The sequence below is a fragment of the Cyprinodon tularosa genome, unplaced genomic scaffold (genome assembly GCF_016077235.1).
Source record: "Cyprinodon tularosa strain WSP-4 unplaced genomic scaffold, ASM1607723v1 ctg386, whole genome shotgun sequence".
Taxonomy (NCBI): Eukaryota; Metazoa; Chordata; class Actinopteri; order Cyprinodontiformes; family Cyprinodontidae; genus Cyprinodon; species Cyprinodon tularosa.
The window spans coordinates 206,696-234,450 of record NW_024039103.1 but is presented as its reverse complement, the minus strand read 5'-3'; the positions used below and the strand labels follow the sequence as shown (position 1 = coordinate 234,450).

Here is a 27,755-nt window from a genome sequence, read left to right as displayed (position 1 = left end):
TCTATATGAATTTATTGCCTAGTTCAGTTAGGATTTGATGTTTTGTAGCGTTGTCATGAGGTCATGAAGCCTGTCAGGCCAGGTATTTGTGCAACGTGTGCGTGTTGAAAGGTTGACACCCCACATTGATAGCTTTAGTTGAGGCTCGAGCGAGGAAGTAAGTGATAAAAGTAGTCTTTTTAATAATTGGATAATACGTGCCTCGGAAAAAACTTGCTTGTATTTTGTTTTTCTAAGTATGTTGAGCTCAATGTTAGGCTCCCATGTCTGTTGTGCTATTGTGTGGAATGGATAAAGCTGTGCGGGGGGAGGAGGAGGAGGAGAGGACGACTAGATAAGAGGGAGAAGTGCTTTATTGGCTGCCTGCTGCCGCTTAAACCCTATTTTTTTCAACCCTAAAACAAAATGACTTGTCGTTTGTGTTTTAGGCCGTAAAGCAACAACATCCAAACCGCAACAGCGACGGTAGAGGACATGATAACCGTGGAGCGGGCCTTTATTTCCATTCCGCAGCGCCTACGCCGAGCTCATTGAGTCGGTATCCAGCGTCCAGACATGGGGAAGGAGGTAAACGGCGTTTCGCGGAGCCGCTTTGAGGTGAGTTAATATGTTGACTGACAGTCTGCGACTCGGACACAGCCGAGCCGTTAGAAGCGTTAAGCACGCGCCCCCGAACAATGGCTGGAGCTGTAATTATTAAAAAAGAAACGACGCTGCAGCTTCCGCAGTCGGTGTGTTTTTAGGATTAGGTCAAAACACAGTTGTTGTTTTTTTTGTTTTGTTCGGATAACATCCATCCGAGGCCTAGCGTGTCATCTAACTAAGGACTAATGACAGCGTTTGCAATATAACCCTTCGGTATCTCTTTCTCGGCTAAAGGCTAAACTTGATGCGTAAAATGTTCACTTCTTTTTACATTTTAGCCGTTAAAACAAAGGCAACGAGGCCACGGAGCGCAGCACAACTTTCACAGTCGGACTGGTGGATGTCTTTTGTTTTTTCTTCACCAACCTATTCATTTTTAACTTGTTATAAAAGTGGTAGATTGCTTTATAGGTTCGGCTTTTGTTCGGTCCAACCACATATTTGTGTACGAATGTGGTCGCGGCCCTCTGCCCATTACTGCTGCCCTTAAATACAAAGCAACGGCTCCAAATTACAGTAATATAACCTGTGGAGATAAACAGGACGACCAACTGGTTAAATGCACAGATAATCGGAGGTAGACCCAAAAACTTAAGTGTTATGTTATGTGAATATTTGGGTGAGCATGTATCTCATGGGTGACATTGACTACGGCAGCGTTGGCAGTGGATGTTTAATCCCCAGCTAGCTTGGGATTTGTGTGCGGTTTTATTTATTTTTAACGATGCAACAGCTGACTACTCAGAAGACTCAGGCCCTTTTACCTTCTGTCCCGACAGCTGCGGCCAATCTAATAAAGCTACCTGGAATTGGGACAGGAAAGAACCGGAAATGGCTGGACCGGCCCTTCAATATAAAAGTATTTTATGACACAAAGTTGGAAGGTGATTAGATATATATCACCTATTAGTTGAGGTTCATAATAAGAAACGATTTGTTCGATTTGTCTGTATTCCTGCTCATGTAGGAATTGAAGGAAATGAAGAAGTAGATATATTAGCTAAACCAGGGTTTCCGCAGGTCATTAAAAATCATTGAAAGTCATTAAATTATTAGTTTTTAAATTAAGGCCTTAATTGGCATTAAAATTCATTAAATTTGATAAGCGTGGCATTAAAATGGCTTTGGAAAAGAAGCTTGAGGCGGACAAAAGGCTAGAGAATGGGGGGAAAAATTCAAATTTGAACCAAAGTAGCGGGAAAACGAGGAACTAGGGACATGGCTGCAGCCTGTCCATGGTGAAAATGACAAAGGATTTTGCCGTATATATATATATATATATATATATATATATATATATATATATACAAAGTCATGGTACTTGTTGATGGCATTAAGATTATTTCTAAGAGCATTAAATAACAGTCCTTAAAATCTGATATTATTAACATAAGTATTCCTTTAAGCAAAAGTGAGAGTAAATCTATAATTCAGGATAAAATCTGTACAGTTTGGCAGGAACAATAGGATAATCGCGACACTGGTAGAGATCTATATAAAATTCAAAAGACTGTGGGCGGTAATGGTTGTACAAATGGAAGGCAGAAAGAAGGGGTAGTCATATCTCAACTTAGAGTTGGTCATACTCTACTTAATGGTTCTCTTTTCAGAATAGGGAAACATGACACAGGAACTTGTAATCACCGTAATCAGATGGAAACAGTGGAACGTGTAATATTAGAATTAGTATTCACAGGAACGTCAGCATTTAAAGTCAATACTAAATAGAGAAGTACATCTAATTCTGCTAAAAATCAGTTAATTAGATAAAAAAACACTGGATTATTATGCGTTAGACTGGATTATTATATGTATTTAAAGTGAGAATAGAAGTGTGTGTATGCATGTGCATATACACACATACTAATTTATATGTGAGTTTGTATAGATATTGATCAATAGATAATATGCAGATTCTTGGATACCATTAAGGTTTGAATTAATAACTTCTCCCTGACATCATTGATAACCACACTCCAGTCTGGTAGGTGGCAGTAAATGCACCTTAAGTTGGTTGCCATCCGCCAATTAAAAAAATAATAATAGGAAGAAGTTTGAAGGAGATAAGTCTAATATAAGTCTTACTAAGCAGCCTTAGTAAGTCGTAGGGAAGTCATATTTAAATTTTAAATAATTCTGGCGTAAACATGTATATAAATGTACTTTATTAGACCATATAGTTTCAAAAGTTAGAAAATTTCTGTCTGAAAATCTGTGGGGGTTTTTTTCTTTTTTTTTTTAGTTATTTTATGCAGGCCAGTTAGTTATATGTCAGCTTGTACACCTAAATTCGTCCAATCGTATATATCAATGGTCAATCAAATTTTTTTTGGTCATAACAGCTGGATTCATATTTCGCAGCTAATACACGCAATGGTTGAAATAAGAACCGTTTACTTTACCATTAAGTTCCGTCCCAGTGTTCACGGGGATGGACGTCTGTGTCTTCGGCAGGCATAGAGCTAAGAGAACTGGCAGCGTTGCGAGGCGAGGGCTGAAACATGTATGGCTGTAAGTCTTCTACACCAAACCAAGCTTCTGGCGTTCTCTTCCACAACATCTTCGTCCCCGCTTTCCTCCTCTAAATAAAAAATGAATGACGGAGGAGAATCATCCACGACCTTCGACACTAAACTCTCCTCCTCTTGCATGTTTCCACTGTCCATAGCGTTCCTTGACAGTGTCTTTTCAAGCATCTTGCTAACCAGTTAGCAACTTAGTGCTAATTGGTCCCACTGGAATTTCCCATTGGGAACCAACTAGCACTAAGTTGCTAACTGGTTAGCAAGATGCTTCCGTGACACCAGCCACAACCAAATTTGCTTGCGAACCTTCTACCACAACAATCCCGCCCCCTTGATAATCGACCAATTACATTCACTTTATTCACTCATGTATAGTCGTGGATCACTCGGGAGAATTCTGGAATCGTTGGAACAGCCACTTCCCCATGACTTTAATCCTCTTTAGCTATTTATTCTAATCGTTTTATCATAATTTATTTATCATAAATTACATTGTTGATGCAAGATGAATCAATCCAGGCTACCAAATTGTACAAATACAAACCTATCAATTGTCTTTATAGCCTATATTTTTGCATGGTCTTTGTTTATGATTTGGTATTAGGTGGGGGGAAACAGGACGTGTTGCCAGCCTTGTATTGCCTAGTGAGTGCAATCAATGCACCATGCATGTCTTCAGCCTCTGGGAGGAGACCAGAATGACCAAAGGAAACCAACCAGTAGTACAAATAGCCGAAACTCATTGTTCAATTTGCACCCCTAAACTTCTCCTTATCTTTGTGTATTTAAACCCTAGTGAACTGGATTTTATAATGGTTTTGTTTTTTTTTACAACTTATTATGATGAAGAGTAAGAGGTTCATTGTTATTTAAGAGAAATATTTCATGAAGACTCTCCATTTGTTTTTTTGTTTTTTTCACTGTTTTGATTGTGACCCAAGTAAAATTTGACATTATATGATTGTCACCCAGAGCTTACTGGATAGGCATTTGCCCCCTTTGATTCTGACAAACAGCATCAACATGCCAGCTGCTGAATGCATACAGTAAGCCACTCAGTTGTAATAAAGCTAATGCTGTCCAAACAGAACATATGTTCTACTAGGGCTGCAAAGAACTGTCATTTTGAAAAGAATTAATCTGTTACTTATTTTTTCGATTAATAATCAGATAGCAAAAGGGTCCTAAAATGATGATTTTTATGAAACTAAAACTTTTCCACTTGAGGAGTTCTGGATAGAGCATACTGATAGAAGAAAACTTTTTTTAAATCTTCAATGCAAAAAGGTTTATATATTTTTTACAAACTTGATTTAATTACTGTTTAATGTGGGTTGCTCTGTCAGCTAAAAGCATATTTTACAGTCTCTATGATGGTAATGATTAATCCATTACTAAATTAGTTGACGTTTATTTCAGTAATCGATTAATCACCATTAATCAGATTAATCCTATAAATTCTTTCAGCCCTATATTGTACATTTAAGATTAAAAAGTCTCTTTGTCTTTAAATGGGCATAGTCCTCCAGAACTATTTGAAGGGAATTTTTATCCATTGAACTGAGCTTTCCGATTTGTTATTTAGCCATTTACAATTCATTTAAATATTCAATAGATGGGTTTTTGTGAAGTTCAAACATTCGATGGCTGTGAATTTACTAAATGGATTTAATTTGACATTAATAGATAAATGGATCAACAGATAAATCAAACTGCAGCCCTACTGAACAATATAAAGGGGTAGACATCTTTTATTGAAGTTGTCAAATCACATTTTGTACAAGTAACTGAATGGTTTATAGGAAGTTACTTTGAAATGAGTATCAAAATAAGTACAAAATGTCCTTCAAACAATGTCAGTCAGGCATGTTTGACACTAAACATTTCATGTCATGGATAAACTACTTGCCAAAAAAATCTAGGCGTAGAGAAATATAAAGATGTCAGTACCTCTACTGTCTGAATCGGTGTTCTAGAAACGTATCAGGAGTAACTGTTTACCAATTCCTTTACTTGTGACTTTGATAATCAGCTTCAATGCATACACTATAGTTGGTGTCTTATTCTGACACAATATCACTTTGCATCTTATGGTATGAGTTCCTCATTTCACACAGTTTTGACAGTTATAAAGATTTGTTACAGTTTTGGTGGTTACAAAAGCGATGCATCTAAACACATACAATTTGGTTAAAATGCCAAAATGGTTTGAATTTCATTATATAAATTATGCACAAGCGGAATTCCTTGTTTGAGAAACATTTCTACTTTATTACCAAGTAAAATTTGGCCTCATATTAGATTTATGTCAGTCAGTCAACATTTATTTGATGTTTGAGCTCAGGTTTCTCGTTTATAAATCATGGAAATGGAAGAATTTACTTTTGTTTAGTTATTTTTTCTGATTGGCCACATAGTTCCTGTAATTGAATAACAGTGCTGGCCTAGTGGTTAGAGAATTGCACTTGGAATCCAGAGGTTCTGAGTTAGAGCCCAACTCCCACAGACTGTTACTTCCTAAACAAAGACTCCACGCTGCTCCCCGGGCGCCGCACAATGGCAGCCCACTGCCCCCAAAGGGGATGGGTTAAATTTAGCGAGTTAATTTCATTGCTCTGTACTTGTTTTTTTTTTCCAGTTTTTATTGTCATTAAATTTTACAACTCACTTTTAACCTACTCTCAAATTTTGAAATCATCCAGTGAATGCTTTAGGATTTTATAATTATTAAGGTTTCAACTATTAAAGTACTTTGTTAAAAATATCTTCTGAAAAGTAGAGGGTGCATTTTTTCCCCCGCTCTGTTTATCATGAGATATAGGCTTCAGTACAAAATACAAAACATTTTATCAGGCTTTTATTTTGAAATGCGGTAAGCGGAAGTGGTCCTTTTTTCACACAATCAACTTAGCCTTTGTGTGCTTCCTCATAACCACAACAACTTAAGCTGCATTTCCAGTCTTGGCCTTCGAAACAGAGTCATCACTTTTCTGTAGAAGGAAAATAAAAAGTAATTAAACTTAAAATTAAATGTAACTTACATTTATAAAGTAATGACAGGTGATGTCTTTTATTTAAAATGCCTGTTAATCTGGTGGGTCCAAAATGATAATTAAGTTTTAAAAATTAGAACAAACAATTGTACTGTTTGAACATAAAATGTTTCATTTTTTTTTTATCGTTGACTTACTTTGTAATTTGTAAATATTTTTTCCTGAATTTTGGACATGAGTTGTATTCAATTTAAAGTGAAAAGCTATATCTACATATTTCACGATAGACTGTGGCGTAACTTTAGAAAAGCTAAATTAATTGAGCAGTGGTCTTTGTTTTTATGGAGAATATCAGGAAAAAATGGCTGAAATTTGGTTCTTCTGCTTATCTTTTTCAATTAAAGGCAGTAATTCCAACATAAGCCCTCCATCACCGCTTTATCCTTTATCAATATTGTTAGTTTTTTATGTATTGCTCTTATTTTTTTCTTTTTCTTATAATTGTTTTTTACAGCAATATTACCACTATTTCTAATTCACTTCATATGTTGTTGTTTTTTTTCACCGATTACACCGATAACTGGAGCTGTATGGAGCTTGGGTCAAAGCAGCACAACATTTTTTTTTACCCATCTGTTGGTGGACACTACCGATCACCTGACTGAAAGAATAATAATAGTAAAAAAAAAAAAATCACAGTCAGTGATGTTGCTGAAACTTAGGATTCCAGAAGAGATGGAATTTTTAAAGTACAACTTTGAGTGGCAAATGTGTTACCTACTGACATGTACTGGGCAGGCTTTTATTTAATCAAGTGATGTTTTATGAAGAAAAGGGCAATAAAAATGGATATTATTCTGTCTATTAAGCAGTTAAAATTAATCCTGAATTTATAAGGTATGATTGCTTAATTATATTAGTCATTATAACAATGGACTACTTGTTAAAAAGAAACAAATTTGTTATATCTTAGCAGAAAATGATAATACTTGTCCTTTTAAATAAAAGCAACAATATGAATTAAAAATAATTCCTAAATGTTGCATTTTCTACTGTAGATTATAAGGTGGAAAGTTGCAACTGAATATGGCACTGACTATTGAATCGATGCGGTCCTTAGCTCTCTCTCTAGTGAGCCGTCTGATTGTTTTTTGAGTTTTTGCGACACTGTTGGCTCGTTTTTTCGACAGTGGGCTGACAGGAAAGGGGGTATAAGAGAGGGGAAGAGACATGCGGCGAAGGACCACAGGCAGGATTCGAACCCGGGTCCGGTACGTCGAGGACAAAGGCCTCCGTACATCGGTCGTGCGCACTAACCGCTGCGTCACCTGCACACCTAAGCAGTGTGATTGTCAATTGAAACTGTTGTTTCACTTTGAGCAGTGGTCTTTGGTTTTTTATGGCGAACATCAGGAAGAAATTACTGAAAAACCAACTTGTTAATTGAAATTAAAACTGAGTGTTAAGTAGACATCCTTTCCTATAACTTAATTTAAAAAAGACCTACGAAATATTTCTGAAAGTTTTTACTTATTTTAAGCTAAATGTATTGAGAAGGAATCAAATCAAGACTTCTGGACAGTATTGCACTATGTTTTCGTGATTTAAAAGGTGTTTTTTTTTTTTTTTACCACTGAGGCAATTTCTGCTTTTTCATAGATTCTTAGAAATAAACAATTTTAGAAGATTAAAAGTTAACAACATATTTATTTGATATTTTTGCAAATTGAGTACAGGAATAGCACAAATAAATGGTTCCATAACATTTCTCTGTGCTTCAATTTGATCAAAGTCTTACAAGTCAAAGACTCGATTCAATCAAGAGCATTTTAATCAATCTGACTGTATTGTCTCTGTAAAGTGCCTTGACATGTGCTGTAAGATATAAATAAACCGGCGCTTTATAAATAAACTGAATTGAATTGGTCTTTAACTAGAGGTTGCAGCTTTTCAAGCTTTTTTCCAGGCTTGCTTTTCTGATTATAGTTGACCAGTGGAGGCATCATAATGCTTTCTTTCATTGAATATCAGGTTCATTTTATGTTAGATTACAAAAGAGCACAGTGTATGACTGGTAAACATGCACATCTGTCTCCTTGGAACAGGCGCTGGGTTATTTGTCCGTAAAAGAAACACTCTGGAAAGGCGAGCTGTCATAGCCGGTTTGCCCCAAATCCAAACAGCAAATGCCTGTCCCTTCTTCTCCCTCAAAATTTTACACATGTGTGCTGGCAGGCAGCCCTTTGTGTAGACAGCTTTGTATGTGTGTGTGTATGCAGAGTTTGTGTTTATCAGAGGCATAAAAAAAGGCTTTGACCCAAGGCTCACTGGCTCTTTAAAGGTCCAGGCATTAATTTCCCCCGGCAGACATGTCAGTTTGTTTTTTATGCTGATGAATGAGTTGAAGTCCAACAATATCTGAGGCCTTTGTGCGGTTTCAGACGCCCATAATTAAAGTAGCTCCCTCAGCGGTGCTGTAAATTATTTCTATTGTTTCAAGACAATTAATAAATTCTTAGTTTAGTTTTAATTGTGGATGACTGATTAAGCTAACAAAACGGCAAATCAGGAGTAAGAAAATGTCTTAATTTATTGTTGCAACAAAACCCTCAGTCCAACTGCTTTGGTCTTGCTTTATTTTTGTTCCAAAGCTTTTGTTGTGACTAAGGATTACTCTGTCTGTAAGAGCTGCCAAAAATTTTTCGTCTTCTGTTCTGTAATCTAGCTCAGATCAACTTCTTCCAATCAATCAGGTACACTTCAGGTTTTAAGCAGCAGGTTTGTGGGTAACAGCATCTAAAGATTGATTTAGTCTCTGTGGACTTAGACCTTTGCATTAGAATTAAACCCCTTTCAAACATGTGTTTTTGTTTTGTTGTCTCTAAATCCTTTAGAATCTTACAGGAAAAGCGTCATGAAAGGCTCAAGAAAGCTGACCCCGATGATGACTCCTAAAACTTTCTGATGATGATGATTTTAATGTCAAAACTTATTAGTGTAAACACAGGAATACGGCTATTATGCATTAAAAAAACGATAAGATGAAATCAAAGGTCAAAACAGCTGCTAGTACACAAGACAAAGTCCTTTAGTGGGGATTTTCCTTGAGAATCCTTACATTCGATCTAGTCTGTGTCAATAGATTGTTAGAAAGTATCTGTTGATGCAATTACATGTCTGTATGGTGGGCTTTTTTTCAGGGGATGGGACACTTTAAGAAAAGACAGCAACACTGATATCCTCCCATTTCTTTTCAGATGTTCACAAATAGTGACGAGGCGGTCATCAATAAGAAGTTGCCTAAAGAGCTGCTGCTACGGTGAGTGACATTTCAAAACTTCTGCAGTCAGCATATCTGCAGGTTTTGTAAGATGGAGATGGGGGGGTGCTGGAGTGTTACCCACCTCATACTTCACAGCCACAATTTGAATCAGCAGAAGTAAATCCAGTAGCATCTATGCACCATTTTTTTATCCTGTAACCCCTTAAGCACCACATTCACAGGCGCACATGAAAACACGTTGTGCATTTTGCAATCATGTATGCTCACTTGCCCAACCACCCGTTTTCCCTTTTGTTACCCAAGTTGCTCTGCTCCCCGAATGCTATAAGTATAATTAAAGACAGATGCTGGTGGCTATAAAACATTTAAATTGATTTCAGACAACAAAAAAAAACTAAACTAAACAACAACCCCTTAGTAAACAGAAAATGAAGAACATAACTCAATCCTGGGCCATGCCAGACAATCTCCCTGCACTGCGACAGGTGCAGGGAGGTGCAGAGCTGTAATTTCTAAAGCTGGCAGATGGTGCTGCGACTCGCTGTTTCCCTGCTTCTTTCCTAATATGCTCTTAGCTGCATTCTAAGATCCTGTCATAGTTTAACTTAGATCTTTTTGGAGTTTTTTTTTTATGGAAACAAGCCTATATCACAGAAAAAAATCACAGTTATATTTTCTGCTCACGTTCAGTTATATTAGCCAGTTTACTCGCTGCCTGGTGCTGTGGGTGAAACAGATGCAAAGTTGACCTAAGGTTAACCTAAAGCCATTGACAAGTTCTTGGCAGACACATGTAAGTGGCTGAGGAGTCATCTTGGATGAAAAGCCTTACATGTGGATTATATATTATTGGCACAACTTCTGCCCTCAACTTTTCTTCTCTCAAAAAGTCAGAAGGATTCAAAATAAAAATAAAAAATCAGTTTTTAAAAAATCTTTCTACCTTTAATGATGTTCTTTAACAGATGTAGAATCGTTGCTGTCGCTAAAATCCTTAGCCCTCAGTGTGCAGTTGAATTTGTACCTATCCACTGTGAATATTTTTGCAGACTTCCGTGGTTTTGGAGGGAAACCAAATGGATTTTAACTGTTATCATATTTGATTGTATTTGTTTTCATCTCTGGAGATCGACCGATAAATAAGGCGGCTGATATCTTGAGCCAAAACTGGCCTGTTTTTCTTGTATCACCTGATTCATTTGTGCTATTGCTGATTCATCAGCGAAGTGAGCAGCCACGCCTCGCCTCCATTCGCTATAAATTGGTAATTTTTTGTTTGATTTGTTAATAAATGTTGCTTTTTGTTTTTGTTCAAACTGGGACTTGACATTTTTAATCATCCTTTCACTTTTATCATGTGAATGGGAGGAAGAGAAAGCATTAGGAGCCCCTATAAACTACCTATAAAACATCTACAGGACCTATCGTTGATCAGTTTAACTGATGTGAAAACAATCAGTTACAGCCTTAAAAAAAAAAAACCTTGAATAAGTTAATCTCTATTGTTTATAGTTAAAGGGATTATGGTAAAAAAAAAAGAAGCAGCAATTCCTTTGCAGTTTTTGAAGATGGCTGTATGTAAAAGCAATCATATCCTAGCAAACAAACAAGGTACTAGTTTAAAAAACTTAATTAAGTAAGCTTCAGGAGATAATTGAGTAGTGTTGATGTCATTCTTAACACTAATCTGTACACAGTGGCTGCATTTAGTTATATATATTTTTTAGTGTATTGATAACCTTAGTGGGAAAAACTAATTATGTGACGATACTTTTTAGAGTTTTCAAACATTATCTGGAATTTATTTATTTTTTAATGATAACCCTAAGTTCCTAAGTATTTTTTTTCCGTAAATGTCCGTCGTCATGGCTACAAGAGATGGACCGATACATTTGCCAGCCAATATTGGCCAATATTCTTTACTTTATCGGTGTAACTGATTTATTAGTTCGATCATCCACAATGCTTGGAGATCAAGTGAAGAATATTAATTTCTGCTCCATCAATCTGCTATTCATCTTGATTTTTTTCTTTGTGTTTTCTTTGACTCAGGTTTCAGCTCTTAAAAACCTATAGGGTTAGAGTTGATTCCTTCCTGGTCAAAACGTCCGCTGCTAAGCCAGGCCAACAATGACCTTAACGACTTCCCATTACAAAGGGGTGGAGCTGTTTTTGGTTAAATTTGCAAGTTTTTTAACAATAACAAGGCTTTTGTTGGGCTACTCTGTAAAGCCTGGAACTCAACGCTACTCCAGACATTTTTAATTGAAAAAAGCTTCCTGGATATGAAGTGAAACGTCTTCATACTTTGAAAACAAAGTCCAGTGGTTTTGTTTTCAACTTTTTTGTAATGACTATGACCTGGATAACTGAGAATCTTCACCAGCATTTTCTTTAAATTATTTATTTTTTAACATCCATAAAGTGTTACTTTGTGCTTAAAATTACTCTTATATAAAATATGTTTTTTTTTCGTTTAGTTTCTGGGAGAAGAAAAAGCAATATTGGCCTAAAGTATCGGCCTTAAAGTATCAACAGTGGATTGGTTAGACTGATGTCAAAATAATCGGTATTAACCTTTAAAAAACTGTATTGATCGATCTCTAGGAGCCACACATATTTGTTAATCAGTTATTTGTAGACAAGCATCCTGGTTCCAACTGCATCCTGTTGGACTTTGTTGACACAGCAGGTCTTGTTGCTTAATTAAAAGGGGCGACAGTGGCGTCGGATGTAGGAGTTTGCCCTGAAATCGAAGGATTGTAGGTTCAAGCGCCGGCTCCAACTTTCAGTGTCCTTGTGTCCTTGAGCAAGACACTTCACCTGCATTGTCTACTGATGGTGGTCAGAGGGCCCGGTGGCGCCAGTGTACGGCAGCCCCGCTTCTGTCAGTGAGCCCCAGGGCAGCTGTGGCTACAATGTAGCTTGCCACCATCAGTGTGTGAAAAAAACGCTATACAAGTTCAGGCCATTTAAAATGTTTTGTTTTTCTGAAATCACAAATTTTTCTCATGGCTGTTCATACTACTTGTTAAATGCTCCTGGTGTCTGAACTGTTCAGGACATCAAAGCTATGTAGATGTCACACAGCTGTGTACTGTTTACAGAAGTAATGATTAATATTACTATCACTGTTCAATGAAGCTTGATTTAATTAAAATATACATAATAATAATGGTAGATGACAGCGTCTCTGTGTTATTATGAAGTCCTCCAGCAATGGGAGCCAAGAGTATCATGGCGCCATCATTAACAAAGAAGGAAAAGCGGCACAGCTGTTAACAATGGCTATTTGCAAAGCAATCAGTGAATACTGCTGCTGCAGAGGAGTTTGTGTTTATTTGTTGTGGGGGATCTGGTAATGATGTTAAAGTCTGATGAATTGTGGCATGACTTTTTTCACTGCAGAGGCTCTAAAGTTTCTGATTTAGACCCACACATGGAAGTGGAACAAATAAGATATTTTGGGTTTGGGAAGCGATCAAAGTTGGGTCGTTCAGATGGCTGTAGAAAAGTCCCATAATAGTGGCACATAGGCCGAGAGATCAGATTTGGGTCACATTTGCCTGCAGCATGAAGGTAGGATGTCCTGGAAGCTTTTAACTACTGAGCCTCTCACTATGTCCTATTTGGAAGATTATAAATGTTGGTTTATGCTTTTGATTTGATTATATTCAAAGTAAAAAAAACAAAAAAACAAAATTGTAAATGCAATTCACAAAAGCAGTCACCTGCCATCGATGGATAAAACCTGAAACAATAAAGTTAGCTAAACTAGACATTTGTGACTCACACAAAGAAACAACCTTTAGCCAGGGGGGCCAGAGTCTCTGAACGGTCCCTGTCTGTCTTCCAGAATCTTTTCCTTTCTGGATGTGGTGACACTGTGTCGATGTGCCCAGGTCTCACGGGTGAGTCTGTGTTCACTGTTTGCATATTTGCATGTTTCTGCATGTGTGAGTAGCTGTATAGCATAAGAATTCAACTCTAGACTTCTGTATTTTCTCTTTGAATCCAGTCCTGGAATGTCTTGGCCTTGGATGGCAGCAACTGGCAGCGAATTGACCTCTTTGATTTTCAGAGGGACATTGAGGTGAGCAGATCCTAAATGACTTCCTGATTAACTGGTAATGCCACTTAAGAAGTTATGAGGATATTTAAAAAGTCCTAGAAATGACCTTAGATGATTGTTTCGTTGCAGGGCCGGGTGGTGGAAAACATTTCCAAGCGATGTGGAGGCTTTCTTAGAAAACTCAGCTTAAGGGGTTGCCTGGGTGTCGGTGACACTGCCTTAAGGTGAGTTTGTAGTTTTAGTCCTAAATTGTAAATTGTAAGAAGAATCTATACCCAAGTTTTTCAACAGCTGTTATTTCAATGCTTCTCTTTAGGACTTTTGCACAGAACTGCAGGAATATTGAGCTACTTAGTTTGAATGGCTGCACCAAAATAACTGACAGGTATGCATTTAGCTCTTTTCGGGTTATTTAACCACAGTTTCTTCCTGAAAATGCTCAATTTGTTTCTCTGTGTCTGCAGCACTTGTAATAGCCTCAGTAAGTTCTGTCCAAAGTTGAAGCACCTGGACCTTGCATCCTGTACCTCAATCACCAACCTGTCTCTTAAAGCTCTCAGGTATGTTGGATCCATATAGAAACATCACTGGCATCTTAATACGATGACAGATGGAACTTTTAGGGTATTAAAAATAACAAAAGCGATGATTCTTCTGGTTGTATAAGTGTTCACGTTCCTGATACTTGTTAATAACATTTTGATATCAATAGTCTTTTATTTTCTATTGTAAAATTAAATCCCTCTTTATGTTTTGGTTGACTTCCTAAGGTGAAGCCACAGCATGATGCTGCCACCACCATGTCTGATTGTTTTTGTGGTGTTGCTTTGACGGTCTAGGGTTTTTGGTGCCAAACATACCTTAGGAAATGTTCGTTCGAAGGGTTCATTAGTTTATTACACTATAACTCATAACTTCACAAGAGTTTTGGCTATTTTACCTCGGCAAGATGTTTTCTTTGGAATAAATGGATTTTCAACATAGAAAGGGCTGAAATGACTAAATGGATTAATCACAAATAATTGATTGATGAATCAGTCATCATAGGCTGATCGTTAAGTGGTGTATAGAGACCTATAGGGACTAAACCTGCCAGTTGTTGAAATACCTACTGACTCAGAAGCAATTAAGCCAAAAGTGTATGGATAGTGCATACATTTTGTCCTTAAAAAAAAAAAAAAAAATTCTATCTATCAATGTCCTGTAATCAGAACTCCTGCAGTGCAATTTCTGAGCATTGAATGGAGTGTTTTTCAAAATTTATTTTAGGCAATTAAAATGCATTTAAAGTCTGCAATAAATGTTTTTTTTTTTTTTTTAGTTGGAGCACATTTTTTATTGATGTATGTGATTGACGAAGGGTATCCCTTTTTAAATTAAGTGAAAATATTTGCTTGGTTGTTTACTAAAATAATTTATCTGCAGCAAGTAGAATTTAATTGAAATACAGGTGCTGGTCATAAAATTAGAATATCATGAAAAAGTAGATTGATTTCAGTAATTCCATTTAAAAAGTGAAACTTGTATATTATATTCATACATTACATACAAACTCATATATTTCAGATGTTTATTTTGTTTAATTTTGATGATTACAAATGACAACAAATGAAAATCTCAAATTCATCATATCAGAAAATTAGAATATTACTGAAGACCAATAAAAACAAAGGATTTATAGAAATGTTGGCCAACTGAAAAGTATGAACATGAAAAGTATGAGCATGTACAGCACTCAGTATTTAGTTGGGCCTCCTTTGGCCTGTATTACTGCAGCAATGCGGCGTGGCATGGAGTCGATCAGTCTGTGGCACTGCTCAGGTGTTATGATAGCCCAGGTTGCTCTAATAGTGGCTTTTAGCTCTTCTGAATTGTTGGGTCTGGTGTATTGCATCTTCTTCTTCACAATACCCCATAGATTTTCTATGGGGTTAAGGTCAGGAGAGTTTGCTGGCCAATTAAGAACAGGGATACCATGGTCCTTCAACCAGGTACTGGTAGCTTTGGCACTGTGTGCAGGTGCCAAGTCCTGTTGGAAAATGAAATCTGCATCTCCAAAAAGTTGGTCAGCTGCAGGAAGCATGAAGTGCTCTAAAACTTCCTGGTATGTGGCTGCGTTGACCCTGGACCTCAGAAAACACAATGGACCAACACCAGCAGATGACATGGCACCCCAAACCATCACTGACTGTGGAAACTTTACACTGGACTTCAAGCAACGTGGATGAAGTGCCTCTCTTCTTTTCCTCCAGACTCTGGGACCTTGATTTCCAAAGGAAATGCAAAATTTACTTTCATCAGAGAACATGACTTTGGACCACTCACCAGCAGTCCAGTCCTGTTTCTCTTTAGCCCAGGCAAGACGCTTCTGACGCTGTCTGTGGTTCAAGAGTGGCTTGACACAAGGAATGCGACAGCAGAAACCCATGTCTTTCATACGTCTGTGTGTGGTGGTTCTTGAAGCACTCACTCCAGCTGCAGTCCACTCTTTGTGAATCTCCCCCACATTTTTGAAGGGGTTTTGTTTCACAATCCTCTCCAGGGTGCGGTTATCTCTCTTGCTTGTACACTTTTTTCGACCACATCTTTTCCTTCCCTTCGCCTATCTATTAATGTGCTTGGACACTGAGCTCTGTGAACAGCCAGCCTCTTTAGCGATGACCTTTTGTGTCTTGCCCTCCTTGTGCAAGGTGTCGATGGTCGTCTTTTGGACAACTGTCAAGTCAGCAGTCTTCCCCATGATTGTGTAGCCTATAGAACTAGACTGAAAGACCATTTAAAGGCTTTTGCAGGTGGTTTGAGTTAATTAGCTGATTAGAGTGTGGCACCAGGGGCCATCAATTTTGAACCTTTTCACAATATTCTAATTTTCTGATATGATGAATTTGAGATTTTCATTTGTTGTCATTTGTAATCATCAAAATTAAACAAAATAAACATCTGAAATATATGAGTTTGTATGTAATGTATGAATATAATATACAAGTTTCACTTTTTAAATGGAATTACTGAAATCAATCTACTTTTTCATGATATTCTAATTTTATGACCAGCACCTGTATGCAAACTGTTTGGGAAAAATTAACTTAAGTGATAATTATGTTAATAAAAAAAACTGTCGAGAGATGAATCATTAGCAAAGTAACGGCTGGAGGACCAATCCTACCATAGTTAAAGATGCATAAAGAATTAAATTAATATAACCCACTGCCAAAATACTGGCTAAAAATTAATGAACCATTAAATACAATGAACTGATAAAATAAAAAAAATTTATGAAATACTTCCATATAAGCATACAGTTGTACATTTTACATACCCTGTCAGGGTCGCGGTGAGGTCGGTTCCTGTCTTTGGCAGTCTATGAAGAGGAGGGGGGGTTCAGCCTGGGCAGGTCACCAGTCTGTCGCAGAGCAACGCTGAGACTCACACCTCAGGACAATTTAGAGATGCCAAATAACCTAACAGTCATGTTTTTGGAATATGGGAGAAAACCAATGCATGCACGAAAGACCCCGGGCTGGGAATCAAGCCCAGAACACTGTTGCAAGGTGCAGCGCTAGAACCTGTGCCACGGTGCTGCCCTACAAACATAGGTAGCTATGAATAACTAAAACGACTACATAAGCCTGATTGAGCTCCTAAACTAAAATGTTTTTGGAGGCAATCACTTTATCCGGTGTTTTCTGTAAAGTTCAAAAAATGTCAGAATTCTACACCTGTTCTACTGTTCATGAGCAAGGCACTAAATCTGTCTGGGATGGTTCAAAATCATTTTATTTTACTAATTCATGTAGTCATTTTCTATTTATTACTTTTTTTTAGTTTTGTGTTATTTGAATTCCTAATGTGAATTGATCATATTCTTTAATGGTAGCGTACATAAACTTTCAAGCACATATGTGTCAATCTTTTATTTAAACTGTTCTATATATCTCTGTGTTTTTATTTGTATTTTTTATTTAAACAATGAATATTCAGTGATAGTTTTTTTTCTGGATTGCTGTATTTTTTGTCCATATTATTACAAGTAAATGTTTTGCTGTTTTATTTTTCATAACCCTTTTATTTTTATTTTTACCATCCAAATATACCTAAAACATGTTTTCCAGCCTTTATATTATTTCCTTTTCTTTTCCTTGTGCTAAGGGGTGTACCTGTTTCTAATATATCAGATTGTCTATAACTGAAGTAAAATTTGTTTCAGTGATTTTGTAGTTTTAGGATATGCTATTACCGGTAATGTATATGTGTTTTTCTGAACAGCTGTTTGTTTTTTGTTGTTTTTTTTCATCCTGTGCGGCAATCCAGAAAACTTGTAGAATTAATGTTGAGAACTTTACTTTTCTAAAAGGCCGCTGTATTTGCTTCTCCTTTGTCTCTGTTAGTGAGGGTTGTCCTTTGCTAGAGCAGCTGAACATCTCCTGGTGTGATCAGGTCACAAAAGATGGCATCCAAGCTCTGGTGCGCTCCTGTCCTGGACTCAAAGGCCTTTTTCTTAAGGGCTGCACACAGGTACAGCAGAGTGCATTGAGTGAACTGTTGATCATTTTAGTCCATGTGAAAATAAATCAACAGAACCAACCATTTGAGATAAAAGGCTTTATTAAAGTTCGTTGTATTGATTTCTTATGGAACATAAATAAACAAAATGAGTCGCTTTTTAATCAGCATAAGATGTTTTGGGTTAGAAGGTTACTATTTACTGTAAACGTCAAGTTATATAAAACTTGTGTTCAAAGACGGTTTAAGGTGCCACAGATCTGATCCCTATAATATAAAATTTGTGCTTAAAATAGGAGATAAGAGTATTAAAGGCAAGTTAATGTTTCACACCTGATCCTTTCCCCCCCATAGCTGGAAGACGAGGCTCTGAAGCATATCGGGGCACACTGTCCAGAGCTGGTTACCCTCAACCTGCAGACCTGCTCAGTAAGTCCTCTTGCAAAATGAGGAAGTTGTTTTTCCTTTGAAATGCAGGGAAGAAAAAAGCTTAATAATTAGCCAACAGCATATTACGGAAACTGATTCTGTAATATGACCGTTTCTGATTCTTGAATGGCTTACTGAACGAGTATTTTAGCACTTTTATTTTCTTTTCTTTGCGGAAAGGACATTCAGATACGGCAACGAAGTTAGGTGACTGTTCAGTTACCCTGAAGGTACTGCTTTAGTAAAATAAACAAAACGTTTTCTAAGTGTCCTCAAGATGAGGATAACATCATGATCTTAAGGTATTTACTATTTATTTTCTCTGCTTGCTGTACCGGTCTCTTGTTCAGCAGCTCTGAAACAACAAAGAGATTAAAGTGATAAAGCATCAATGTTCAGTGATGCTTTCTGTCCCTTAAGACTTAAGTTGTAAATCTTCATTCAGGTGAATCCAGCTAGCACATTCCTTCTGTTTCCTCCAAAATTCTTTCCTTATAATAATAATAATAGCTCTTAAGTCCTGAATAGTTCTTAAGTAAAGCCATGAATCTTTCCTAAATAAAGGTCAAGCAAGGCAGATCTGAAACCACACTTGTACGCAAATACTTTGAATAACTTCAGTGTGTTGTGTGCTTATTAGTGTTAATTTAGCTTATAAATAGGCTTCATTGAAGGTCAGACTACTTTATCTTTTAAATAAATCTGTGCAGACGGCAATCGGTGCAGATATGATTACTTGGATTGTTCAGTATTCATTTTGGTCTTTCACTTCTTTGCATTCATGGTAGTATGATATCAGATTTATTATTTTCTAGGACTGGATCAGTTGAAAGAAGACATTGGAGTCTGGGACATTATGTTTTAGCAAATTCTCTTTTATCCCATAGTTTTAAGAAGATATTCAATCTCTTATTGATTCCTTAATAAAAAGGAATCCACTAGATGGTTTCACTGCAGGTTTTTGCTTCCTTTTGTTGATTCCTGAACATTGACTTTAACTCGGTAGTTTGAAGCCTGGTGTGGTTTAGTTCTTGGTTTGATTTCATATGCGATCTCATGGATAGTGTTCTCTCTTGTTTTCTCATTTTGTGGATAACTACTCTCACTCTGGTGCACTTGAGACCCAAAGTCCTGGAAATGCCCTTAGAACGCTACACAGACTGATGTTATGATTGTATTCAATCTGTTCGTTCATTTAATTCGATTGTGGGCATGATGAGTAGGTTCTGAGATCTTTTACTCTGCCCCATGTTGCCAGACAGGTTCTACTTTAGTGTTTTTCTTGTTTTTTTCTCTTTTTTTAATGTATGTGAATCGCACCTGCTTTGAGCAAATGAAATAAATATCACAATTAACTCTTGATTTGACAAAGTATGCAGGAACAATTTCCATGGCTGCTTAGATTAACTTTATCCCTCAATTATTTTCTCTCTAAAGATTTGAAAGCTGCTTGCCTCTTTCATCTTGGTCTGATATTTATATTAATTGTGGGAGTTAATATAAACTGGGGGAGTGGCGGCCTAGTGGTTTTGAATCCTGAGATTGTGAGTTTGATCCCCCACTCCCACAGACTGCCACTCTGAGTCCCTGAGCAAGACCCTTAACCCCACACTTAAGGGTGCTCCCCTGGCGCCGCACAATGGCAGCCCACTGCTCCCCAAGGGGATGGGTTAGATGCAGAAAAGTAATTTCCCTCTGGGATTATTAGAGTATATAAAATACAAAAAAAACTTAGTATAAAATATGGATCTAAAGATATGGTCTTACAAAAAAAGCGGGAAAAGGTCCTTGTTCATCACTGTATATGTCTGAAAGGGTTAAAGCAGAGGAAAAAATGTGCATTGAACAAATATTACAAGTTACTCTCCAATGTGGTTCAATGGCTGCCATACTAGTTTTCCTTGGTGAAATGTGATGTTCTGCCCATTGGCCAGGCACCCATAGTCAGCATGATTATAAATGAATAAACAACATTCTTACTCCATCTTTGTCGTTATTTGACTCCTAAATCTCTTAGTTTCAGTTAATTGTGTACGAATCAAAACATAATTCAACACATTGTTCTTGTTCTTCATTATGAATTTGTCCTCCAAATGTGTATCTCATGGTGGCGCTCTGGGTGTAGCTGATATCCGTCAGACTGAAGGCCGACAACAGGTGTCGTTATTGGGTTAGTTTGATCATTTAGATAAAATTGGATTTGGATAACTTTAATTAAATCAGTTGTTGACAAACTTACCGAAGACATATGATGCCTGATTTTCATACAACACTTAAAGATCTGTTTCCTTATGCTGGAACCAATTGGTACTAGAAGGCATTAAACCATGTTGTTAGGAATAGCTCTCATTATAAAAAGCTCCAATGTCTACATGCTGTCGAGCTCCGTCTACGCCAGCCAAGCTCGTACAAAGCCTCCTCTGTTCACGTTGATCATCTCGCTGTTTTAACAGACAGTCTGATGTTTCAGCAGCTGCCTGATTACAGTTCTGCTTCACTTATGATGCTAACACTCATACCATTTGGTGCCCGATTATTGAAAGCTCTTTGCAAGTTAATTCTTCGCTAATCCATCAAATGTGCATTGATTTGACTAATTTGATAATTATCTTTTTAAGCTAATTTTAAGTTTTTAACTTGTAAACAAAAGCTGCATACATCAAAACACATTTAAAATCCAAAAACAAAAAGATAAGAAATAAAATTTGATTTAAAGTGAGTCGAAAACTTGCAAACAAAACCCTGTTTATTATTAACTGGTTTAGAATGGCCTTGAAAACAGTGACACCATAAATTCAAGTCTTTCTGCAGTTGATTCGAGTTCAAGGGAGTTGCAAACTGAAAGGATTTATTTTTTATGCCACGATCAGTGAGAACATTTGGTTGATTTAGGGAAATGAACTCAAATGAATGTCGTAAGTAAATTCCTAAATGGTTTCTAACATTAGGGGGAGGAAAAAAACCCTAAGAGCTTCCAGGTGATTTGATGCTGTGGGGTTTTTTTTATACACTAAAACTTTAATTCCGTTATGAGCTATAGAAATTCCTTAGTTTGTGGTTTGATTCAGGACAAGACATGGAAAAGGCTGAAAATGAATGGAAGTCCATGCAAAGTCCTCACTAAATGGTTAAAGCACGTGTAAAGTCTCCTCATTTCCAATATTGTGTTTGAGTTTTTGAATATAAACCTATTTTGCTGTTCATTGTTTTTGTGAGTATACCATAGAAGAAGATATGAGAATTTAGCTAACATTTCTTTTTTTTTTTTCCTTAAAATGAGCAGCAGATCACAGATGAGGGCCTCATAACTATCTGTCGAGGTTGTCATCGTCTGCAGTCTCTCTGTGTGTCGGGTTGTGCCAACATTACAGACGCCATCTTACACGCACTGGGACAAAACTGCCCGCGTCTCAGGTACGTCTGCAGATCCACATTAACTGGGAATTTACTACTTTTAACACCCTCCAAAAGCTCATGTTTACTCCATCCAACTATTGCATCTTTTTGTTTTTCTTCCAGAATATTAGAAGTGGCTCGCTGCTCTCAGCTTACAGACGTGGGCTTTACTACATTAGCAAGGGTAAGGGCGTTTTAATGGTTGTTGTTTTTTTTGTTAAAGAAGACCTAGCTGTGTGGAAGATTAATTTTCATGTTTTCTTTTTTTGTAGAATTGCCATGAACTTGAGAAGATGGATTTAGAAGAGTGTGTACAGGTGAATACAGACATTTAAAGAATGGATTCCTCAAGTAGGAGGATGTACATTAATTGAAAGGATTTTCTTTTCCTCCGTTTTGTACCAGATCACAGATGGAACTTTAATCCAGCTGTCCATTCACTGCCCTCGCCTGCAAGTCCTGGTGAGTCCATGTGCTCTCCACCGTATCTTATTGTTGCTTCTGTTATATTTCTTTGCTCTTTTTTGAGTAACCTGGTTCTCATGGTGGAACCACTGTTTTCCCTCAGAGTCTGTCTCATTGTGAGCTGATCACAGACGATGGCATCAGACACCTGGGCAGCGGCCCCTGCGCTCACGACCGCCTGGAGGTGATCGAGCTGGACAACTGCCCCCTCATCACAGACGCCTCGCTGGAGCACCTGAAAAGCTGCCACAGTCTGGATCGCATTGAGCTTTATGACTGCCAACAGATAACCCGTGCTGGCATCAAAAGACTAAGGGTAAGTAGGGATGGGTATCGTTACGGATTTAACCTTAACACTGCTCTTGATCTGTATTTTATTGATGCCTTTTTTATTTTTAAAAACGAGGGTAAAAAAAACAACAAAACAAATAATGAGCATTGAGCCGTTTATTTTTTAAACATTTTAAACAAAAGCATACCAAATGACTTAAAAGTGATAAATAACTTTATCTGCAACAATAAAACACTAAATAACAAATAACTTTATATTTAAACAAAATACCTAAACAGTTTATCTTATATAAAAAGTAACCTGTATAATTGTAGGAAACGGGACTATCAAAGTTGGCAAAACAGGTAAAAAAAATGAACCGTGGGCTTCATGGTGGGTAGTGCTGCTGCCTTGCAGCAATCCCGGCCTGCGTCAAAATCGAGTTACCGAGAAACAGCCGGTGTTTCTCGGTTTTGTTCCACCCTTGTCTCTGCAACGCCTCCACTTATCACCAAATCAAACATACTAAGAAAACCATACAGAGAAAAACGGGGCTGCCTTTTACAGCTGCTTTTTGTATCTCTGCTTCTGTCTCCTTGAACCCCAATCGGCCCTGGCAGATGGCCGCTCACACTGAGCCTGGTTCTGCTGGAGGTTTCTTCCTGTTAAAAGGGAGTTTTTCCTCTCTACTGTCGCTACAAGCATGCTTAGTGTGAGGGATTGTATTTGAGTCAATGAGTCAATGCTATCAACTGTTTTTCCTCAGATAGAAAACTTTGAATCAATTTGATTGTTTGATCTGGTTGAACTGTAAAGTGCCTTGAGATGACATGTGTTGTGAATTTGGGGCTATATAAATAAACTGAATTGAATTGAATTCAAAATAGCTGCAAAAAAGACTTAGCACTGGTTATGTTGTGTCTTTAAAACTGATTTATTTTGTTCCCTGCTAAAAAAAAGTTTGTGAATTCAGTTAAATAATTGTTAAAATATATCTGTCATCTGTGTGTTTTTAGCTTTCTTCCTGTATGGGAAGCTTTTCAAAATTTGAAACATTAGTGCAGTGGTTTATGTTATAATAAACCTTTGGGTTCAGAAAGTTGTCGCAAGCAGGTTTTTCTTGTGTTTCTTGTGAATTTGGTCTTAAATTTGTATTTCAAGTGGCATTTAAAAATTCTAAAATTTAACTTGCCTTATGCTGTAGGAACCCTGTCTCTACGTTGCCCTTAGGTGTGTGTGCATGGTTATGTGTCTCTGTGTTGCCCTGCGACAGACTGGCGACCTGGTGTCATTGTACAGTGGACTAAATGTAGATCCATACAAATAGAGCTGGGTGATATTATTACTTTTTTTTTAATTGAAGTTTTCCTCGGGTAACTGTTCAGCTGTCACTTAATGCCACAGCATACATGCAGAAAACCATATATAATTATACTCCTTGAATTTACTTAATGTCTCAATGGGGAAAAAATGAAAGAAAAAGGAGAAAAGTTGTCAAAATCAACACATCAACCTTTTTTTAAAAACATTTTATCATTGATAATTCAAATTCATTGTTTAGACAATAAATAAAACTTGTTATGACTAGAAATTTCTAACGGTGAACAAAATGATACATATGCACCCTGAAAAGCTAAACTTTTTGATTTTGATCGTTGGAAAACCTTCTGACTTTAATTCCTTTCTACTTTGTGATGAGTTATCAAATAAGAACCAAATGAAATGCCTTGAAATGTAGCTGTGATGAGATCATAAACATTTACTGAAACAGTTCTAACTAAAACATCATTAGTTCAACTTTTCTATTTTCTTTAGCCCAACTGTTTTTAATATTCTTTTTTGTTTCTGCATTTTTCTTTCTACTTGCTTTGATTCTGTTTTATTTTCCTGTATTTTAATCATGTAAAGCATTTTGCATTGTCTTTGTACTGAATTGTGCGATACAAATAAATTTGCCCTGCCTTGCCTACTGAAATATCCATCATCCAACCTTTTTTTTTGTTTACTAAATATCTTAATGTTTGATATTCATTAGGGTTAGCATGAACATGAAGCATCTGAAACTGGCTCCAACACTAGCATGCTGTTTGCGCACTAGTGATTCAGGTCCATACAGTGTAAAGCTCCATATTTGGAGCAGTAGACTTGCAGACCCTGCAGCTGTTCCCCAACAGTAACTGTGCTAACTTTTAAACATGATTGGTAATCCAAGGGCAGGGAGTTTTATTTTAGTTTCCAAACTGACTTGTGAGTCACTGCACCGCCCACACATAGCTGGTAAACACGAGCTGGGCTCGTCATAGTTTGATGTCAGGCCTGCCTGCTTGATTTGGATAAGAATCAATCACAGCATGACTGCATCAGTAAACAGGAGTTTTCTGCCACTGGAGTTACGTTTACCGACTCGAGATTCTCAAAGTAGTTTTTTTCATTCAGGCATTAATATATTTCTTATGTTTCTTCCTCCCCCTCAGACTCATCTGCCTAACATTAAAGTGCACGCATACTTCGCTCCTGTCACTCCACCCCCCTCCGTCGGGGGCAGCCGTCAGAGGTTTTGCCGCTGCTGCATTCTGCTATGATGCAAAGACATCCCTCCCCCCTCCCCCTCCCCAGTGTCAACTCCCCAAACACATTGCCACACCTTCTCATCTTCTGTCAAAAGCAAAAGCATACAAAAATCTTCATGCTGGTGTGCCCGCTCTGCTTTCTTCTCGTTGGAGCTTCAGAGAAAGGGAGAGAACCAAATCGAATGATGGAGATCAGGATTCTGGATATCCATCCTGGAAAAAAAAAAGGTTTTGACCCCCCCACCCCCCAAACCATACATGGAAACTGTGTCGTCTTCATCGGGCACATCAGTATTATAAAGAGGGGCTACGTGCATAGCAGCTGTGCTCATCAGTGCTATAAGATTTCACCTAAATGAAGTATGGACGCATCCCCCTCCCCCATTAAACTCTGAATTTCCCTTGGTTCTGAAGGTCACTCAAAAGCTACCTCTAAACAGGAACTGCACTTGAGTAAGACCAGTGTTTGCTGATTATTTCAAAGAATAAAAGCGGCAGCGACGAAGCCCAAAAACTGCCAGCAGCTCCGACAAAGAAAAGCAAATAAAGCAATTAGAACTCGCAGCTATTTGCACTTACAGTGAAAAAGAAAACAATGATCAGACACTTTACTAACATCACACACTGGCGCTCACAGCTGTCGTCCTCTCACCTCTATCCGTTACAATCAGACGCTTTAAGATACTGAAGAGAATGGAAAAAAAAATTCAAATATTTTTCTAAAACTCAAGACTCACAAGTGGGGACTTAAGAAGATGCCAAATCTTGCATGTAACTCCTCTAGTCTTTTTTTTCTTTTGTTTTTTTTTTAATTAAGAAGACAAACGAGTGTAAATATTTAACGGATTTAGAGGCGAAGCCAGCAAACAGAAGCAGGACCGTGACCTAAGATGGGGGCAGTGATTTCTAATCAGAGGAAGATCCGGCAAAGTTCGAGCATGCTCGTTTACATACTGATTAGCTGGAGAGTCTGAGCCAGCTGTGTTTTGAGGCGAACTGATGGTGGCCTGTTACAGCTTATGACGACAACAGAAATAAAAAACGTTTTCTTTCCCTAAGAGGTAGAACTGGTGGAAAGAAAAATCCGGCATCACTACAGGAATACGAGCTGTCGAAGAACAATGGAAAGATAAAGCCAACTTTAGAAAGGAAAAAAAAAAACGGTGTTGGATCGTCTTCTTTCCGTTAGTTTGATTTCATTGAGTTGCTTTTTTTTTTTCGTGTGGAGGACAAAGGACATGCTTAAGGTCTAGATCTGCATCTCCTCCACTCCTAAGAGGCCTTGCAGGAGCACCTCTATCTGACTGAGACCATTGACCCTGCAGTCGCTTAAAGAGGAAGCTGACTGAATCTGAGGAGCGCACTATCTTGGCCTGCAGAGGAGGAGCTTCTACAGGACATCAGCTCCTGACCTTTTGAAGTATTGAAGCCTTTTCTTATGAATTGCTCTGTCCTGCTTTCACATCTGCTTCTTCCTATTTCTCCATATAAATGTTATTTTTTTTTCTCTCCTTGCTGTAATTTCTTCTGAGTCTTTCGCTCTTGTTTTGCTGTGGTTTGAGTTCTGTCTCCGTTGTGTTTGAGGTCGTAAGTCCAAGTCTTTGTGGAAAGAGCTTAAGCCCCATTTTTCAATCCTAGTTTTCATCTGATGGAGTTTATTTCATTAAGTTTGTTACTAAATGTGTAGCATTTGTCCGTGGGAAGTGTTGGCATCAGTGCAATTGTCCTTTTTTTCTAACTACATAAAATATGTGGCGATTTCTAGTTGAATGTTTTAATCAAGGAGAGGAATATTATTTAAAATTACCCCACCAACATGCTTTTTTTAAAATTTTGCCTTGTTTTCAGGAAAAGAAAAACTTTATTCAATGTCCTCACCCTATTTGCTTCAAACTAAGGGGCAAATACGAGCACTGAGCATTATTTTAACATGCATTGCAACAAATTGGCATCAGGGAATCCAAATCACGATTCTATTCAGCTTGAATTTAGTCAAAAGAGGGCTTTATGAGAGGATTTCTATAGAGGCGAGTCAAAAAATTCAGAATACATTAACAAACTCTCTCTGTGCTCCAGAAAACAAGACTTCAAGTTTGGTTGTGACACCTGTCTGTCCTCAGGTTCACCAGTGCAGCTAACAGCGACATGCTTTCAACCTGCTCCTGAAAGTTTCATGTGTACTAAAGAAAATGTCATTTGATGCTACAAAAAGAAAACAAAAGAACACAAAACACTACAGTTTCCACCTTGGACTCCTTTTCCAGTGCAGTATCAAACTCTTATCTTTATATCTGAGCTCTGTATCCCCGGGTTTACATGGATATTGGAGCCTCACGCTCCAGTTCTGTCTGTTTAATGCACGTTTTGTCCTAAACACTGGAGTTGGGTTAAGAAGAACAACAGAAAGGCAGAAAAAGCTGAATCAACAGTCTGTGTTGGAGGTAGAAAATTTGACACCTGAGAAATAATAAAAAAAAAGCAGTTTTGGAAGTGACTGTAGTTCATATAATTACTGTAAATCTTTTTCCTTTTCTTTCTTTTTTTATAATTAACCAATATAAAGAAAAATGTATGTATGAATAAATATATACCTATATTATTAA

General features: G+C 37.4%; 1 protein-coding gene across 2 annotated transcripts; it reads left to right on the top strand.

The window, feature by feature from the left end:
- Positions 1–27,755, top strand: fbxl20 (F-box and leucine-rich repeat protein 20). Of its 2 annotated transcripts, XM_038297321.1 has the most exons (16): positions 1–157; positions 429–597; positions 9,421–9,482; positions 13,303–13,357; positions 13,465–13,539; positions 13,648–13,742; positions 13,835–13,903; positions 13,983–14,078; positions 17,907–18,033; positions 18,376–18,450; positions 21,734–21,864; positions 21,970–22,030; positions 22,119–22,163; positions 22,252–22,308; positions 22,415–22,627; positions 25,057–27,755. In XM_038297321.1, exons 2-16 carry the CDS (start codon positions 556–558, stop codon positions 25,162–25,164), a joined length of 1,311 nt encoding a protein of 436 aa, XP_038153249.1. In that variant the 5' UTR covers positions 1–157; positions 429–555; the 3' UTR covers positions 25,165–27,755. The 2 variants fall into 2 exon arrangements, with proteins under 2 accessions (XP_038153249.1, XP_038153248.1); XM_038297320.1 differs by lacking the exon at positions 1–157 and having other exon boundaries at positions 284–597.